Source organism: Cavia porcellus, unplaced genomic scaffold, assembly GCF_034190915.1.
Source record: "Cavia porcellus strain 051 isolate PalLab524CR breed Dunkin Hartley unplaced genomic scaffold, mCavPor4.1 scaffold_10, whole genome shotgun sequence".
Classification (NCBI taxonomy): Eukaryota; Metazoa; Chordata; class Mammalia; order Rodentia; family Caviidae; genus Cavia; species Cavia porcellus.
The window spans coordinates 64935654-64951204 of record NW_026947493.1 but is presented as its reverse complement, the minus strand read 5'-3'; the positions used below and the strand labels follow the sequence as shown (position 1 = coordinate 64951204).

Here is a 15551-nt window from a genome sequence, read left to right as displayed (position 1 = left end):
GAGAATCTGAATGGAGCTTTAACTGCAGTCAAGTTGGTATTTATTCATTTATCTAATCTATTATTTTTTTTTATTATATTAGGGATTGAATCCAGGCCACATCCTCAGCCTTGTTTGTTCTTTATTTTGAGACAGAATCTTGCTAAAGTATGAAGTTGCCCTGGCTGGGTTCGAGCTTGCATTTCTCCTGCCTCAGCCTCCCAGAGTGCTGGGACTACAGATGTGTACCACCATGCCTGGCTTAGTCAAACTTTTAACCCTCTTTATTGTCTATGTAAAATGCTGCACCCTTTTCCTGATGTGGCCTTATGCTCTCAGGGTTATAGCTCGCTGTGCTGCAGAAGGTAAAGCCAGTGGATACAAAGGTAAAACCATTTACCCTGGGCTTGGTGAGGTACCCATTCTGTAGTTTCCTTATCCTAAAAGCCAGTCTCTTCCCTTTCTAAAATATGAATGTAAAGGAGGGGTATTCATATGTCATCCTTCTTGTGAAATGTAAATCACTGATGCCCCTCAAGACTTTTTCATAGGCATTTCCAAAACACTGAGAAGCTTTATATTAAATACAGTCCCTTAGGCCTGCTATGACAGTCTAAAGTTTTTGTATTAAGCACGCAAATTACACATGAAGATCACAATCATATAGATATAAGGCAGATATAAATAGATTAATGAGTTACAAATACAAATATTCTAGCCTATTGTTTTTCTATCTTAGTTTATTGATGCCTGTACTTTGCTTTCCCTTCAAATAGAATTAAATAGGAGTTATTAAAAAAAAACCAAAAGCTCATACTTATGACAAATCTATGTCCTAAGCACTGATTCCATGTTTCCTTATTTAATTATTATAAATGCCCCAGGAGGGGAGTATATTATTTCTGTTTTACAGACTAATTGGAGAAATGAGGCATAGAGATGTTAATGTAGCCTAAGATCACCATTCAGAAATGGAAGATTCAAATATAATTCATTTTATCTAAATATCAAGACCAAACTCCTCACATCACAGATAAAAGTCAGGATTACAGTATAGATGTTGCATTTTGATATGCAATCAAGAAAAAAGTTACAACTTTCACAAAGACACAATAAGTATATTTTATATTATATAGTTATCCGTAAAAATATACTTCTCTGACAGATTCATATTTTCATATTAAACATCTTGCCAAAGCATGATGTCCCATAAATAACTCTTGTCTTTCTGTATGCTTTTCTTAGATGAAATTTTATTTGTACTCGTACTAAAAATCACTATATAAGGTGTCGGTGTCACTCCCGGCCGGCAGGAAGGACACACAACAAAGTCTGGCAGTGGACAACCTTTTCTTTTATTTTCCTTCTCCGTACAGCCTGCCCCGGGAATCCTCCCGGCCGAAGCCTCTGTTGGTCCGCTCCCCGCGGTTCCTTGCGTGCTTCTCCCTACAGTCTGTCCCGAAGCCTCTACCGGTCCGCTCTCCGCGGCTCCTTGCGTGCTTCTCCCTACAGTCTGTCCCGAAGCCTCTACCGGTCCGCTCTCCGCGGCTCCTTGCGTGCTTCTTCTGCTTCTTCTGCTTCTTCTGCTTCTTCTTTCGTGGCGGGAGAGGCACTCACTTTTATAGGGTTACAGTGGCCAATCAGTTCAAAGCACGCGATGCGGGCTGATTGGCTAACGTCAGTTGTTGCTAGGCAGACTATCTTACAGGGCGGGTTGTGAAGCAGGAGATCTTACAGGGCGGGTTGTTTACCAAGCAGGAAGCAGGAGATCTTACAGGGCGAGTTGTTTACCAAGCAAGAAGCAGGAGATCTTACAGGGCGGGTTGTTTACCAAGCAGGAGATAAGCGCCATCTTAGCACACTCGATGGGAGGGGTAATCTAGCTCAGGCTTTGCTCTTTCCTACAGGCCTCACGTCCGCCAAGTAAGGCGACCGGGCTCGGCCGTGGCTCCCAACATCTCCCCCTTTTTTATTTTTTATGAATGTGCGCATCGTAGCCCTTCCTGGACTGGGTGCAGAGGCTTATGCCCTATGCGTAGGCCCACCGTAGGTCCTTGGCTTAGACCCTGGTCGGCCGTCCCATGGTCTGCCAAGGCCCTGAGGCCCTCATCCTTTTTCTAGGGCCAGGCACAAACTGGACGGAACCTGGATGCACACAAGCTTGCACTCATTTCCTCTCCGTAAAGAAATCCCCTCGGAGAGAAATTTAGACCTGGGCAGCATCTAACAGTCCAGCGGCTTACGTGCAGGATGGGGTAGGGCCTGGCTTAGGTTGAGTTGCACCGGGGGAGTACGCTCTTACCCGTCATTGACTCTCCTACCCAGCTATGTCATAATTTTTTAGAGGAGGAGTGTGGGAAGCTCACCGCCCCTAGACTCAGTCGCAGGCTAGGCGAGCGAGCCATGCATATGCCTGAGGATCTTTTTGTCCATTTTGGGCTACCGCTATTTCTATTCATCTTGTTGGTTGGTCTGTGATGGATCTCCGGTAGGGCAGGTCTGATCTTCAGTCGAGGGCTTTGTTGCCCGTGTCAGTCTCTCCGGTACCCACAGTGGTTCTCGTCCCGGTTCCTGTGGGAAAACACAAACCGCGCCTCGGCTCCAGCTGATTACCGGATCCGGGCCCATCCATTGTCCTGTTAGGACATCTTTCCAATTAACCCACCCTTTATGGTTGGGGGAAGGGTTGCAGTGCTCCATAGCTGGGGAGCAATTATCATTATTTAAATTTAAAAAATTGTGTGTGAATAGTGCCATGGATAATCGTGCCTTTGGGGCCAGGCCTTGGCCTACTCCCCCTTTTTGTTTTTGTAAAATTTCTTTGAGGCTTCTATGAGCCCTCTCAATGATTCCTTGACCTTGGGGATTGTATGGGATACCATGTTTTAATTGAACCTCCATCATTTTGCAGAACTCATTGAAGGCTTTGCCTATATAGGCTGGTCCATTATCAGTTTTTAATATTTTTGGTTTGCCCCATGCGGCCCAAGCCGCCAGGCAATGATTGATCACATACCAGGCTCGCCAATCCAGGTAACTACCCGAGGGCAGACACGCCTTTGCCAGCTGAGTCCAGTCCGCGGGGGTGAGGGGCCCAGAAGACAGGTTCTCCAGCATGGCAATGGTGTAAGGCGCAGTCGGCCCAAAGGTTGTAACTGCATTTTTAAGTTCTCTAATCTGCTTTATTTCAAAGGGTTCCCACACATTACGTCCCTGACCCATGGCCATCTGTACAGGATATATCCCATAGGGGCCGCTATCTATCCCTGGGAACGGGTGGTCTTCATTAGACACACGACCCCCATGCCACAGCTGTCTGTGGAAATAACGTCCCGCCGGTGGCAGAGCATCGTAAGATGGCGGCCGTGGCTGAACAGAAAATGGCGGCCTGTGCGTTATTTCCTGTACTGACAGAAGAGGGGGGAGTTCCCATGCGGCGGCCTCGCGGCGAGGGACCTCTTCCGGGAACGAGTTCCAGGGTGGAGCAGAAGGTTCTGTCTCCCTCCCCTGCCAGGGGGCGCTCAGAAGCTCTCTGCTTTTTCGTAAGCCTAGCTGAGCGGAGCGCAATTCGCGGCGCAACGCAGCGAAAGAGCCTTGCGTCTCCCCATCAAGCGACTTAGGCCCCTGACAGCTGGTCTCTTTGGCCTCCTCACCATTCAACCTTCCCTCGTCCTCGGAGTCAGACGACTCCGAGGCTTGAGCCCCGTCCTCCTCCTTAGCATCTTTGTTCCCCTTGACGGACCCCTCTCGGGAGCTCCCTGACTGGGCCTGCTCAAATACCCTGCGTACTTTTGTAAGCTCTTGAGAGCTTTCCCCGCAACCACCCTCACTCTTAGTGCCGTTACCTAGCATGTTTCCCATTTTTTAATATGTTACTCACCGCGTGAGGCCCAAGGAATCCGCCACTTACGCGTGAGCCTGAGAGGAGTCCACAAACCCTGTAGGTGCGCGCCACCCAGGGCCCAGGTTTATCCTCTACTCACCTGTCTTGCAGCTCTGCGTTGGAGCGTTGTCCACTGCCACGTCTCGGGGGTGATCAGCTCCCCGTACGGGCCACCAGATGTCGGTGTCACTCCCGGCCGGCAGGAAGGACACACAACAAAGTCTGGCAGTGGACAACCTTTTCTTTTATTTTCCTTCTCCGTACAGCCTGCCCCGGGAATCCTTCTGGCCGAAGCCTCTGTTGGTCCGCTCTCCGCGGCTCCTTGCGTGCTTCTTCTGCTTCTTCTGCTTCTTCTGCTTCTTCTTTCGTGGCGGGAGAGGCACTCACTTTTATAGGGTTACAGTGGCCAATCAGTTCAAAGCACGCGATGCGGGCTGATTGGCTAACATCAGTTGTTGCTAGGCAGACTATCTTACAGGGCGGGTTGTGAAGCAGGAGATCTTACAGGGCGGGTTGTTTACCAAGCAGGAAGCAGGAGATCTTACAGGGCGGGTTGTTTACCAAGCAAGAAGCAGGAGATCTTACAGGGCGGGTTGTTTACCAAGCAGGAGATAAGCGCCATCTTAGCACACTCGATGGGAGGGGTAATCTAGCTCAGGCTTTGCTCTTTCCTACAGGCCTCACGTCCGCCAAGTAAGGTGACCGGGCTTGGCCGCGGCTCCCAACAATAAGGCCCGTAATAATCACAGCTCCCTGCAGCCACACCCCTGTACATAGGCCACTGTCATATTTTCCAATGAGAGACTGAATTTCTTTTCTGCTGCTTCAATGAACTGGTTCTGTGACTTATTCTGCCTGAGAGCACGTGGCAAATGTAACCTTGTACATGTTCCAAACCTTGGGTTTAGGAGGCCTTACAGCATCTGTCTTTGCCCTCCAGGGAACCTATTCTGAGACTACCATGCAATGGAGAAGCCCAGCATGAAAGTGTTTTTGGAGAGAGATGCCCAGCCAACCAGCCTTCTCAGCTTAACCCAGGCTCCAGCTGATCCTCGGCTGAGTGAATCTCTGCCTAAATAGATCTCTTCAGGTGAAAGCTACCTAATCAACTTTTACAGTTGTGAACAATAAGACATTACTGTTTAATAATAATACATTAAGTTTTAGGATGATGCATTCTTCTTTCTCTTCCTCCTCTTCCCTTCTTTTTGAGGTAGGATCTCGCTATGTAGTTTAGGCTTGTCTTGAACTAAGTTCTGTTACCCAAGATGGCTCAAAATCAAAGCAATCCTCTAGCCTCAGCCTCCCAACTACTGGGATTACGGATATACATTACTACACCCAAAAGGATGGTAGATGTTTACCAAGTAGCACCTGAACAGAATGTGGTAACACAGCACAGTGGCAGATGCCTCCCAGCACTCAAAAGTGAGTTCAAGGCCAGTCTTAACTGCAGAATGAAACCCTGTCTCAAAAAAAAAAATTTAATAAAAAATTACTTCAACAGAAACTGGTACTGAAGATACAAAGCAGTAAATATATGTAATAGACATGGTATTGGTGTAACAAAATCTAAAATATACGCCATCATCTTTATGACTAGGTTGCTGGCCAGTGTTGGAAGACAAGAATCGAGTAAAGCTAGAAAGGGCTGGGAGGAGATTTCTGCTGGTGACAGAGAACAGAGGAGGGCCAGTTCATGATTGCCTGTGGTAGCATGAAATGGGTGTTACTGAATGGAACTTTTTTTCTGTGTGGCAGAAAATGTCTCTTACAAACTTTTTATTTCACAAAATTTCATAGAAAATATAAAAAGTGACAGTGTGCTTCTTTTAGCTGTGTTTATATTTCAAGAGAAGATTTGTGTTTTCTATTGATACCACAAAGTTACTACTATCAGCAGCTCAAATATTGCAAATTTATTATAATTCATTGAGTCAGAAGTCCAACATGGCCCTCACTGGTAAAATCAGAGTGTTACTGGGCTTTACTGGGTTATCTGTTTCCTTGCTCACTTGGGCCATGGGCAGGATCTAGTTCTTTGTGGTCCAAGGCTGAAAGCCACATGTCTTCCTTGCTAGGAGCTAAAGATCACTCTCAGCTTGTGGAAACCACTCATATTCCTTGATTCTCTTCTCCATTTTCTAATCCATAAATGGTCTATTGATTCTTCCTCACACTTTAAATCTCTCTTCTGAATCTCTGAACATAACTGGGAAGGGTTTCTCTGCTTTTAAAAACTCATGCAATTAGATTTGGCCCGTATGAGTTATCTAGGATAATCTTATCTATAGGTCTCACTATATAATCATATCTGCAAAATGCCTTCTGCTTTAGAAGACAAAACATTAGCATATTCTAGGGGATTAGATTGTGGATATGGGGAGGTATTAGTTTGCATACGATGGAAGTGAGTTAAAAGAAGGAGCTTTCAGTTTATAATTGATTTTAGAGGAAATATTGAGGGCCCAAGAAAGCATTTCAATCAGTAACAGATTTTCAACATAAGAAATGGCTTCAGGATAAGCTTCACATCAGGACACGGCTATAAATCCCCTTCTGAAGACCTCTTTGGGACTCCAGGCAGTGGCCTGAAGACTTTCTCAGTAGACAAAAGGGCTTCTAAGAATCTAAAGAATCTCAAATACAGCCAAATACAGAGGATTCCTATCACCAAAAGAACTGCCTTAGTGGCTTTTAGGTTTCAAAGGAAACCCCAAACAGATTCACTGAAAGTCCACAAATTTTTAAGGAAGCTGTATTCATTTTGTATTAAAAGAGACAGAGGTAGTTCAGAAGGAAAAGAGGCCACTGGCTCCTGACTTTTCTTGAGCAGAAAGCAGATTGGAAAAATCTTCTTAGCTGGCAAGAGGAGACATTTCCTATGGCAAGAATGTTCTCACTGGGCAAGACTATGCCAGGAGAGCAGGAGAGAGGAAATAAAGGAAAAGAGCTGTGCCCTGATAAAGGAGCAATGTCTTCTGACGGGGCTAAGGGAACTAGTAATGGTGCCCAAGTACACTTCAGAATTCTCTTCTACCCAAAGGGCTTCAGCTATGGAAAATTACATAGGCGTTTCCAGTGCACCTGAGTGGATTTAGGTGGCAAGATACACATAGCTGTCTTTGGTGACTGTCTCAGTATATCTTCTGGTACTGTAACAGAATACCTGAGACTGGCTAATTTAAACATCTCTTTTGTGTCACCTTTCTGGAGTGTGAGAGGTCCAAGTTTGAGGAATTAAATGAGTGCCTTCTTGGTAGTGGGGACTCTGCAGAGTCCTGAGGCAGTGTAGAGAATGACATGGGCATGTATATGAGACAGAGCGTTGCTGACTTTTATAATAGATCCACTCTGGAGATATCCCATTCACCCATGAGTAGTTTAATGATTCACATCTTAAAAGCCACACCTGTGAGATTCCAAAATGGGGATTAAATTTTCACATGAGTTGTGGAGACTGTCAAACTATAGCATAAAGATAGCTAACCATAGGAGCTGGGGATTTAGCTCAGCGGCATAAGCACCTGCCTTGCAAACAGACAGTCGTGAGTTCAGTCCCCAGTACCGATTATAAGGAAAAGGACAAAAAAAAAAAAAAAAAAAAAGGGTAGAATGTGTTTGTTCATGAGGGGACCACTGTGACCAAAGGGCAGATTGTGGTAGATTGCTGCATTATGGCATCTAGTGAATCACATCACTTTGCAATTCCTTTTTTTTTTTTTTTTTTTTTTTTTGTCTGTTTCGTTTTTACCGGTACCAGGGATCAAACTCACGACTGCCTGCTTGCAAGGCAGGCGCTTATGCCGCTGAGCTAAATCCCCAGCCCCACTTTGCAATTCCTTTCATGAGAAATAAGGATCTATTGCCTTGTTACCTTCTTTCGCTATGTAAAGATGTCTTTGGATACTGGGTTTTGCAGGAGGCAGGCTGAGAAAGAAACTGGCGGTATAAAATGTGACAGAATGTTTGAGGACCAGTATCCAGATCTTAAGGGTTTCCTTAGCTTCCACTGTCACTCTCAGAATACTGCTTTGAGACTACTGGTGATGGGAAAGAGTCTAGAATGAAAATTACACGCAGAGAGACATCCAGCCATTCCAGTTGTCCTATCGAGGCTCAGCACCCAGTAAACCTCCCGGTTCTATGCTGCTGTCTGAATAAGCCAAGGCAAGCCTGACAAAACCACAAACATGACTTACAGAGAATCACTGTCTTAGTCATTTTTCTCATCTGTGAGGCACAGTATCTAACAGCCACAACTTAAGGGAAGAGAGGTTTATTCTGGCTCACAGTTTGTACAGGATTCAGCCTACAGTCCAGGGACTCCAAGGCAAGGCAGCGAAGCAGAGGGACACAACAGAGGAAAAGTGTGTCATTGTGTCTAGGAAATAGAGAATGAAGGAGGGCCAGGGAAGGAGATGAACTCTTCCAGCTCATGCCCACAGTGACTCACCTCTTCTAACCAGACCTCCATCTTCTAACACAGTCATCTTCAAATACCCCACCTATGATTACATGGTGCTCTTGGGGGATATCTAGATATAAACCATAACAATCATGAAAAATAACAAGTTACATGTTAAGATACCAGTTTTAGTGTGGTTTGTTACTTAGTAGTAGTGAACTAGAACAGCAATTTAAGTATGTTATGTCTCACATATTATTTGTATATACAGAACCTTTATTCCAACAGACGCAATAGCTTATCTCATGAATAGAGATGACAAAATACCATAATCATAAAGTATTTTGGATTCATGAGTATTGGTTATTGTATCATTATAAACTATAGTATTACCTTTAACCTAGAATGAAATGATACTCATCTAATAACAATTTTTGCTACAAATATAACTTCAATATATTCACTGCCTCTTATAGTATAACTGCCATTAAACTCATCTAAGTTCTAAAGTGGATATGGAAGTTCACATAAAGGAGTAAAGAAGAAATTGTTTATACCGACCATTAGTTGAGGAGAAACGCAAAGCCGTAGTTGTGGCCATATAATGGAATAATAAAAACATTCCGTCAAAGGCAAGACTATTTTCTTCATCAAAAGCTCATGTAAGAGCTGGGCATGGTGGTGCACATCTGGCCTCCCAGCTACTCTGGAAGCTGAGGCAAGAGGATTATTTGAGCCAGGAGTTTGGAGCCAGAGTGGCCAACATAGTGCAACTCTGGCCCTTAAACAAAAAAGTCATGAAATGTTTTTAACTTTCTAATACCAAGGAATTTTAGTAAGATACTGAGATTTTGTGGGATTTGTTCAATCATTCGTTTACTGGGCAGATATTGTACACTTATTAATGTGTTAAGCATTATGCTAGACATTGGGGAGATCATCATTAAATCACATACATATGTTTTCTTTTTATTTCTTTCTTTTTCTTTTTTGTAGACTTCACAATGAGCTACATCTCTAGTCCTTTTTATTTGTTTTGAGACAGAGTTTCGCTAAGTTGCCAAGGTGAGGCTCAAACTTGCAATCTTCCAGTGTCAACCTCTCTAAGTGCTGGGATTACAGGTATGCCCCACCACACTCACTGAAATATTTATATGATTTCTGGTCTCCTAAAACCAGGGGATGGAGGGGTAAATGGAGCAATGCAAAGGCAAATGCCCTGTTACAGTCGGGTGCCATAAATGAGTGCCCTGATAGAACACTAGATGTATTAGTCACATCAGCATCACCCATACCAAATTCCTGTGGCAATGAACTTATAAAGAGAAAGTCTTACAGTCTGGGAATTCAAATTCAAAGTCAGGTGACCTACTGCTTTTGACTCTGATGAGGGCTGCACCTGCCAATGTTGGGATTTTATGGTGGAGCTAATGGATATATTATGACCCAGAAAGCAGAGAAAGAGAGAGGCTGAGAAATGAGGCTCCAAATTACCCCTTTCAAGGGCACTCCCAGTACCTGGGGAGATCCCCTAAGACCCACCTCTTATAGGCCCACAGCACCTCCCAATATGGCTATCCTAGGGGACAAAGCCTTTAGTATATAGATCTTTGGGGACTAATCACTGAAATCTTAGCACTAGAGAAACAGGATCTGTTGATTCTTCCCGTAATTTTCTTTAATTGAAGAGGCTCCTATACCTCTTTTTCTTTAAATGAAATTTCTTTAATTTCTTTAATTGAAGAGTCTACTATACCGGTAAAAATAGTGTTGCTTGTTTTGTGAATTATACACACTTTCACAGTGAGTGCTACATCTTGATTCTTTACTTTCTAGGTTCCTGGACACCTATAAATTATATTAATTGCAATGTATGGGGAGCCTAAATTTTGTCCTCATGCTACTGACCCACAAAAGATGCAGTATAAAGGAAAACATCATTCTTTGATTTTCCCTTTAGACTTCCAGCTGGATTTTTTCCTTCAGAGAGCAAAATGAGAAACTTTCTTCATGTAAACAAGAAGTACTTTCAAATATCTAAGGTCTGTTTTTCCTCATGTCCTTTGGAACTATGCCTGGGATTACCAGCTTCATTTTTTTATGATGTGTGTGTGTGTGTGTGTGTGTTTGTATGTGTGTGCCTGGAGTTGAACTCATCAACTTGTGCTTGCCAAAGCTGTGCTGCTAAGATATTACCCCTGCCCTTTTTATCTGCTTTTGATGGTGATGCCTCTCAGGTACTCCCACAACTTAGACCACACCCTAATGTTTATGTAAACATAGTAAGCAACTAAACACTGTTTGACTCAAAGAATTATGGCTGAAAATTTATCATTTTAGACCAGAATTATTCCCATTGCTTTTTATTTGGAAATGTTCAAAATTTTAATGTATTTTGTAGCCAAAAAGGAAAGTATCATGGCAAAAAAAAAAAAAAAATGTGGGAAAAACAAAAAATCCTACAAGGCAAGAATTGTTTTTAAAATTCTCTTTTACTAATAAAAGTTTATTTTAAAATACTGTCTCAAGAAAAGTGGTCTTTAATTCCCTTACATTGTACATAAACTTCACTATCGTGTGTGTGTGTGTGTGTGTGTGTGTGGCACAAAAACAAAAGGAAGGGACAATGTATTTAGTAAAATGAAACTTGTAAAATATGTATACCCCCACAGTTTCAATAAATTATAGTTGCTAAAGAACCAAACAGGTAATGTCAACACTCACATTAAACCAAAAAAACAAACAATAGAGGCACTTATGCACAAAACCTACTGTCTCTTAGAGGGCAGATCTTGAGCAATTGCTTCTCAACAAAAGAACCCCCTCAGGAAAGCACTGATAACCCTTTTTTTATATAATTGCAGCAAAGTTTGACAGCAGAGTCAGCCTCTCCTCTTCCCTAGTGGAGCTACACTTGATAGCCCTGTTTGCTCTACTTTCCTGTAATCAAGTCCCAGGCCTTTCTCTCGCCCCTTTCAGGCTGCTCTGCATCCACCTTTCCCTAGAGGAAGGACTTGCCCACCGCACCCCCATCCGTTGGCCCCGCCCCCTGGCAGCCTGGCCCCGCCCCCGCCCCTCCCCCACCGCACCGCATTGCCCCATCCGCCCTAATCGTTCCCTCTCTCTCGGCCAGCCGGCCCCGCCCCCTCCCCCTCTCCTCCTCCCGCCCCGCCCCCGCCCCCCGCCCGGCTCCTTCTCCCCTCCCTCCCTCCTGCCGCGCCCCTCCCCCACCATGCCTCCCCGCCCCCGCCCCCCGCCTCCCGCCTGGTGACACAGCCCGGGCCTCCGGCGGCCGCGCCAGTGCTGCCCTCCACCTCCGCCGGCGCCGCACCTGGGCCCGCGCCCTGCAGCCCCAGCAGTGATGGCTGCGGACGGCGTGGACGAACGCTCGCCTCTGCTGTCCGCAGCCCACTCGGGAAATGTCACTCCCACCGCCCCACCGTATTTGCAAGAAAGCAGCCCCAAAGGTAAGGCCGGCCCGAGCTTTCCACTTGGCCGGGAGAGCTGGCACGGTGAGAGCCGGGAGCCCTCGCGGAGGGGGAAGCGACCCTTCCCGTGGGCCGGTGGGGAAGGATGCTGCCTGCGTCCTCCAGCTCGCCGGCCTGCGGAGAGCTCCGCAGCGGCGCCCTGCTGCCGTGGCTGGAAGAGTGTGTGCGTATATTTCACCACTTTTTGCCCAGGGATAGTGGATGTGGCAAGGGTTTCCCAGGCTCTGCGTTCTGTTTTCAGAGCAACTCCCGAGTGCAGCTGGGAGGTGGTGCAAATCATTCACAAATCCCTCTGGGTTGCTGCGAAGCCGGGAGTACTGCTTACCTTGGCATCTGTCCTTGAAAGGACTTTAGGTTGAACAATATGCATCTCTTATGTTCATTCACCGGTTTACTGTTCAATTAGGAAATTGCCTTACCAAAGAGAATATAATTAATTAATATTCCTAATATGTCTGAAATTCCTGCCCATGAATATTAATCCTACTCCTAAGGAGTGTTGTGTTAGCTTTAACTGCGAATGAAGAAGAACCTTATTTCTGATAGAAGACAAAATGGGATATTTTTATGCATATTGAGTGCGGTTGAAATTAACTTCTAGAAAGTAACTCAAGTTAATACTGCGTGTATCTCTGTTTATTTAAAAAAAATAGGATCAGAAGAGATTGAATTGAGTGGGATATGGAGAAAGAGGAGAGGGAAATCTGTTTGGCAAAGTATTCAATTTATGTAAAGACCTGTCTTTGTTCTAAGCCTTTTCCATGATTATACTATAGTAAAAATAAGGTGGAGTCAGGCAGTCTAAAGAATGGCAGGGAAAGCTTGCGAAGATCATCAAATATGGCACTTGCAGAGGTAGCCCTACTGCATCTCCTTCTTTTGACCGAATGTGAGTGAAATTTAAAAACCCCAGGAGGTAAAAGTTAGGGCTTTTGAAAATATAGGCAAGTCCTGCTTCCACGAAACACAACTTTCTCTAAATTCAAGCCTGAAGATGGAGTAGCTGTGGAGTAGGCTAAACTTGTGTTTCTATTTTTCCATTCAACACATCATAACTTGAAAATCAGCTGTCTAGAGCTTAATCCACACTTAACAAGGAGCAAGACAAAGGGAAAGACGTTTAGCTATGAATAATGTAGTGAGTGATGACTTGAGAGGTAAAATGTAAAGCGGAAAGGAAACACACCCTCAGAAACCCGTAAGTCATGTTTGCTGGTCGGCATTAATTAATAGTAGCAGAGCGCAGTAGGTAGGAGGATGGGGGGGGGTTTGAGGTGAATATTTTACTGTTATCTAAGTTGTTATTCACTAATTCCTGTTTCAACTTCGTGGAATAAACCTTTGAAAGACAAATTATATGACAATTTATTAAGAGACCCAGCTTGATTTAAGTAACTTACTTAGAATCTATTTTCATGCCCTCTGTTTTAGATTCCTGTTTTTGTATATTTAGTCAATTTATGGCTATATTAAAAAATTAGTAATACTTATACTCATGGACCTATGTGAGGACTTACTATTTTCCATAGATTTGTTTAACCTGGTCAGACTCCTTCAACTATGCTGTATGTACAAGTTCCAGTTCAGCTGCTGAGAAAAAGTTATTTCATGGTAGAAACAGGTACTTTCAACAATTAGAGAAATACACTGGTTCAGCTAAAAGCTTTATTCTGCCTTATCATAGAATAAATTTTTAAACAGGTAAATGAGGCAGTTGGATAATTAGAAACACTAATCTTATGTGGTATGATACCTATGAAGCAAGAAACCTAAGTGAAAAGTGGAGCCATTTTATTTGCATTTTTGACAGAATATCTTTCCTTGATTAATAACAAATAACTATCTTCATAAATATTCTGAGTAATGTGTAAGATCTAACTCTTCAGGGCCATTGCTATTCCTTCTTTCAGTAATTTATTGGGCAACACAGTGTGTTAGACACTGCTGTAAGTGAACAAAACTGGCCCAAAAAAATGGCCTCATGGGAAGTAGGGCCATTGCTGCCGTGGGGAGAAAGAGTAAACTCAGGGCTGAGTGAATTTAGATTCCAAGAAAACTGACACTAGGCCAGATGTGGTTAGTATTGAAAACAATTAGAATTGTTAGTTGGAATTTAAAAGACAAGAAACAGAATGTACTTTTTAATAATGAAATGTAGTTATAGTACTATTTATAGTTACCCGAACAGTTATTTTAAAAAAACAAAAATCAAAGAGCCATAAGTGTATTTTCTCTTGTATAACCCATTTCTCTTTGTGTTGCCATCTAAGGCACATAAATAATAGTTCCCACTCCATTCTGGGTTAAAAGTTTTAGTGTTTTTATTTCTGTACATGCTATTCATAATGCAGTGAGGGGTAGTTACACTGTGCATTGGATTTTAGGCCAAGAAGAATCCTGTGTGGTCTGATGACAGGATGCCTGGGTTTGTAAGGGCTGTGCTCCTAGTGGCCTCCACTGTCACTCCTGGGTTCCTGCGTAGAGTAGCAAAATCCCTTTCTCTTGATTACAGTGCTTTGTTGGATACACTTGCCAACTTTTATGTAGGCACAGAAGTTAAAATTAAAGACAGTTTAGTCTCAGAAGAAAATTTGAAAAAATGAACACAAAACTTACGTATTAGGTATATTAATTGATTACTATATGTCTATCAGTTTTGTATAGCAAATAAATATGACTTTAAATTTATGAGTCTTTTGAAAAAAGGCTTTATATATGGGTTATCTAATTGTCTATACACAGTTTTGACTATGAAAATGTGATTACTGTGTATACTGTAATTCACAACAGGAAAAATGTTTTGAGAGAGGGAGTTTGATTCACTTGTTTTTTTTCTTTGAGACACACACACACACACACACACACACACACACACACACACTTGGTACACTAGCCAAGCTGTATTGTAGGATATGAAAAACATAGTCTGGCTCCTCTTCCAGCATACTGGAAGATATTGAGACATAAATTATATATTCATCCAAACAAATGAAAAAAAAAAACAAGGGGATGAGGCCCTTGCTGGAAATGTGGCCCAGTGCCTGGAGGAGTATTTTTATAGTTTAACCTTATTAGAGAAGACAGAGAAGGCTTTTCTGGGGCATTAATGAGATCTGAAGGTTCAATGTGAGTTAGCTTGGGAAAAATGGCATTGATGCATTCTAGGGAAACAAAGTGGTGTGGGCAAATCCTTCAGCAGGACAGAGTGCAGCAAGTATGAAGCAGTAGGAGTTCCAGGGCATTAAGATGGATGAAATGGAGATGTAGGTGTGGTTGATCATCTTCCAAGGGTCCTCTGAAGAACTGTGCATGCAGATGTTCAAGCCCTGCATTGTTTTACCTCTTCAATGTGGGATGATCTTGTGACTTTATTTTGATCTCTTGAACTGTTGTACTTTATTCAAAAAACAAGGCCCCATGATGAAAAACGGGGCAAGACCCCAAGATGACAAACGGGGCAAGACGTCTTTTTTAAAAGAAGCGCTTTTAATTTAGCTGGCCCAGCGACACAGTGCAGATGGAATTTGCAAAGCTGTGCAACTGAGTTAGAGTTCTGACTGATTTTTATAGTTCATTTATGATTAGCTCATTGATCATTAAGTACATAGTGATGAGAAACAGAAATAAGGTGGGCCTTTGTTCCCCTTTGCTTGAGGTAAAAGGTACTTCACAGTGGGTGGTTAGCCAATTCATAGCCCTTGGTCTGCCAATTCCAGGAACATTTGTCTCTCATAAAAGGAACAATGGTTGACATAGCATCATTTGTCTATTACAAGGGGAACAAAAGTTGACA

At 43.4% G+C, this 15551-nt stretch overlaps 1 protein-coding gene across 4 annotated transcripts in view; it reads left to right on the top strand.

Annotated features, from left to right (window-relative positions):
* Window positions 1-11508: 11508 nt before the first annotated feature.
* The window catches only part of Pip4p2 (phosphatidylinositol-4,5-bisphosphate 4-phosphatase 2), a 52173-nt gene continuing 48130 nt past the window's right edge, over window positions 11509-15551 (top strand). For all 4 annotated transcript variants that reach the window (XM_003479882.5, XM_005008239.4, XM_063257543.1 and 1 more), the window contains exon 1: window positions 11509-11737. In XM_003479882.5, the coding sequence (XP_003479930.2) occupies window positions 11632-11737 (106 nt within the window). In that variant the 5' untranslated portion in view covers window positions 11509-11631. The remainder of the gene's footprint in view (window positions 11738-15551) is intronic.